This window comes from Austrofundulus limnaeus, unplaced genomic scaffold, assembly GCF_001266775.1.
Source record: "Austrofundulus limnaeus strain Quisiro unplaced genomic scaffold, Austrofundulus_limnaeus-1.0 Scaffold421, whole genome shotgun sequence".
In the NCBI taxonomy this organism is placed as follows: Eukaryota; Metazoa; Chordata; class Actinopteri; order Cyprinodontiformes; family Rivulidae; genus Austrofundulus; species Austrofundulus limnaeus.
Window position 1 is genome coordinate 379,134 of NW_013952823.1, and position 4,276 is coordinate 383,409.

At 42.9% G+C, this 4,276-nt stretch overlaps 1 protein-coding gene across 1 annotated transcript in view; it reads left to right on the forward strand.

The window, feature by feature from the left end:
* Nucleotides 1–4,276, forward strand: part of hspg2 (heparan sulfate proteoglycan 2) — a gene marked incomplete in the record, with an annotated part of 235,200 nt that overhangs the window by 138,961 nt on the left and 91,963 nt on the right. Inside the window, 6 exon segments of the mRNA XM_014024404.1 lie at nt 1,005–1,118; nt 1,199–1,326; nt 2,204–2,290; nt 2,419–2,477; nt 3,181–3,345; nt 3,436–3,549. Coding sequence (XP_013879858.1) covers nt 1,005–1,118; nt 1,199–1,326; nt 2,204–2,290; nt 2,419–2,477; nt 3,181–3,345; nt 3,436–3,549 — 667 coding nt within the window.

A 4,276-nucleotide genomic window follows, 5' to 3' on the forward strand; every position in this document is an offset into this window, starting at 1 on the left:
ATTTAGTGGAGACGGGTCATTTTGACCCGGAGGACAAAGGGTGTATACAGAAAATGAGGACAACAGGAGGGTTAAACTTGAAAAACTGAACAAGAAAACTGACCAGAAAAAGATTTTTTTACACTCATGAACATTTTTAATAGTCTTAGACATGTAAACACATAATTTCTACAAGATTACCCAGCATTCCTTGCTGAGAAAATTCTGGTCCTCGAGGAAAAGGGCAGAGCTTTTCAAGAATACTTCTTTCAACACTGCGTTGTGTTATATAACGACACTGTTAAGTGTTAATCGATACTTAACAGTGGGCGGAGCTTATTTAACACTGTCCAGTGTTGAGACAACACTGAGGAAATCAACTCTGTGAATTAACACCAACACTGGATGTCAGTTTAGTCAGAAATTGTTTAAATAACACTCGGGAGCTGAAATTAACTCTGAAAGTTTAACACTGCAAATTTAACACTGAGTTTTTTTTTTTACTGTGTTCTAGTCCCCACCTGTCGTTTTGCTCCTCAGCACAGCTTACTAAAAATGCTGCAGGATTTCTCAAACATGCATGAATGAGTCAAAGCAAGGCTTTGGGCATGTTTTTTTTATGAAAGTATAACATTATAACATGATATACAACCCAAAACTTTGATTTTACATGATATTGCCCCTTTAATGAAACATTTTGTCTCTCCTCCTCCTCTCCTTTTTTCTACCTGGATTACTGAGATGCATCAGGGCATATCTAAAGAGATAAACACCTTCCTTTATCTTACTGGGCTGCTATTGAATAAATGTGGTCCTGTGGCTTACTAGTCACTTGGTCGCAAACACTCAAAATTCAGCAACTTGTTGATTTTATTGCAGTTTTTGCCTCTTACCTTACCAACTTGTCTCCAAGAGTCACAGCCCAGTGAGATACTGGCTTTAGGTGTAAAAGGATGTAAAACACATGTATTTTATATGCACATTGATTTCTATAAAATGACAAGCTCAATAAATGTTGTTTTTAGGACTGTTCATCTGGATACACTCGTACTGGAGGAGGTTTGTACCTGGGTCACTGTGAGCTCTGTGAATGTAACGGACACTCGGACACTTGCCACCCTGAAACTGGCATTTGCACGGTAAGAAGTGCAAGACTAGCATAGAATGCAGGCCACTGATGGGATGTTCAGATGTGTAAAAATGGAGCATGTCTCTGCAGAGCTGCCTGCACAACACGCAGGGGGAGTTTTGTGAGCAGTGTGCCTCTGGATTCTTTGGTGACCCGACTGCTGGAACTCCGGTGGACTGTCAGCCRTGCGCCTGCCCTCACACTGACCCAGACAACCAGTAAGTGACGGCACACACGSCATGAGCTCACGTTCCACTTTCAGTCGAAACTCCAGACAGCTCTGTGCGWAGCTCCTCTGTTTGCAGAAAACTCTCACCCCTAATTTACATTACATGCATTACGGCTCCACTGCGCAGGTCACAGCTGTGCGTTTCAAGTCCAGTTTACACTACCTCCGGTCCGCTCCGGTCCGACAGACGTGCAGGAAGCAGATCGCACGATAAATTCAGTGATAAGTGTGGAAGTCACAGCAAAAAATAATTAATTCTGTGAAAGACGAACTCCAAACACGCTGAAAACAATATAAAGGCTTTTGGTATCTATGTTGAAACTGTCTCTCTGTTGTCTTTCTGCAACTTCTGATTTCAAAATAAAATCCACAAGTATCATGTGTGTACACATATGCTTCATGCTACATGTTTCCATCTGCTTCCCAAACAGAACAATATATTCTGACAGCATTTGTGTAGAAATATATCCGTAAATTTATTAATATAGCCACAATTTTGACATTATTCCGACAAATTATCCAGCCTAAAAGTGTCTTATTTTGAAAATACGGATGTTGTGCTCGTTTCTTTTCCTGTTGGTGCGACGTAATCTTTAGAAGTTGACACCGCCACCCTGTGCAGCCAGTGTAAACACTCTCATTGGTTATAACGGGTGTGTATTTGCTGCGGAGGTCGGACCGGAGCGGAGCGGAACCGGAACGCATGTAGTGTAAATTAGGAGTCAGGCTCTTAGATGTTGAAGTTARAAATTAGAGTTCATTTTCCTTCCATTTCCATCTGTATGTCTCTTTGTTTAAAGAATTAYTCTCACACTTTATTATTTGAGCTCAACTTCAGTTTATTGTCTTTGTAACCTGTTTACCAGGTTCTCTCCCACCTGTGAGAGCCTGGGTAATGGAGACTACCAGTGTACCTCCTGTCAGCCTGGATACACTGGCCAGTACTGTGAACAGTAAGGCTGCTCTATCTCCTCACAACATGTGACCTCCTTCAGCACTGTGGCATGTTTAGAAAAGAAATGTATAAAATACTGGCAGCAACACAGACATAATTGAAACTTTGTGTGTTTTTCATCATTAGTTGTTCTCCTGGATATGTTGGCAACCCACAGCGGAGGGAGAAGTGTCAACCAAAGGATGGTAATGTTGTTGCTATAACCAGCRRRTTCTGATGTTATCAGTCCATTAAATGGAYGTTATTAGCGGTTATCAGTCCCACAGAATGGCTTCAGACTGTCCCGACAGTGCCCCCTAGTGGKTTAATATATCAATGACATTGGATGTGTAAATAACCAAAACATATTTTAATTAGTTTTTTGTCGTGGGGTGGGTCTTGCTGTTTTCTTGCTGCCCGTGCCTGGTCTCAATCCTGGCTCTCCCGCTGTCTGGTCCTGCACTCTACCATTGCCCTACATTGGGCCTGCAACAATAGTCTACTTTATGGAAGCCCATGACATTTTCTCTAAAATTAACCTTACTGGATTTATGCCTCATATTAACCAGCTGGTTCTGATGTTGTCAGTCCATTATATGGGACGGAGAGCCCACTAGAAGCCACAGTCGGGACATTCTGAAGCCATTCTATGGGTCTGCTAACAACTAATAACGCCCATTCAGTGGATGATAACACCCAAAGCGGATGCTAAAACACAACACTGCTCTCGTCAGGAGTCACAAAGTACTGAAGGAATTAGTGTCTGTGCTTAAATTTCACACTGCCTCACATTACTAGTAAATGAAGAAAGACAAGGATTAATTGTGAGTCCACATTGATATAGTCTGAAATGACAGTGTGTCTGAAGTTTTCTTTTTATTGTTTGTATTTGTGTTTGGTGTTGTGCAGCTGCAGCCTCCTTGGTGGTAAAGGTCTATCCAGAGAGCTTCAAAGCAGCACAGGGCAGCTCGGTCACTCTGCGATGTCAGGTGTCTGGAGCTCCTCCACACTACTACCACTGGTCCAGACTGGATGGACAGCCTGTCTCTAACAGTGCTGAAAGACTCAAACAAGGTGTGGAAAGACGTGCCTAAAACATGGTCCAGAAAATGTTTCTAAGATATATGGATGCTGAAACTGTGCCATGCTCATCTGTGTGTGCAGGAGCAGAACTGTACTTCCCCCGCATCCAGCCGAGTGATGCTGGCATCTACGTCTGCACCTGCCGGGACCAGCACAGCACCAACAGGAGCCACGCTGAGATTCTTGTCATAGGTGGTTGTAAATGCTGCTCACATCTTAACAGCCAGGTTCCTCCTCAGTGCATCATATCACACAGCTTTGAAGTGAACCACATCTTATTTACTGTATCTGACTGAACCTTCTCCATCCTGTTCAATGGCTCCTCTTCCTCTCCTGTGTGGGGTGCCCCAAGGTTCCATTTTGGGCCCTCTGCTCTTCTCCTTGTACATGTTGCCACTTGGATCTATCATAAGCCACCACAATATCCAATTTCCTTTTTATGAAGATGATTTGCATATTTATCTACTGGCCAGGATCCAGTAATCCACTGCTTCCGCTCTTTGACTGCATGTCCGCAATCAAACATTGACTAAACAAGAGCCTCCTGGTTTTCAATGACAGTAAATCAGAATGGATTTTATTTGGTGACAAAGATGCAACTGTCTGGGAAATTTGACTATTTGTGAGGAAAAACCTTGGGGTGACCTTTGATAAGGCTTTACACTTTGATAAACATGCTTCTGTTGTCTGGTCTGGATTTTATCATGTTTGACCTTTTAAAAAAGGTCAAAMCCTTTTTGAACCRTTGCAACTTGGAGAAGGCTGTTYATGCTTTTATCAGTTCTAGACTTGATTATTGTAACACTCTGTATGTTGGAGCTCCAGGGTGGCATGGTGGCTCAGTTGGTAGAGCTGATGCCTCTCAGCAAGAAGGTCACCGGTCCAAATCCCGGTCCGGGGACCTTTCTGGGTAGAGTTTGCA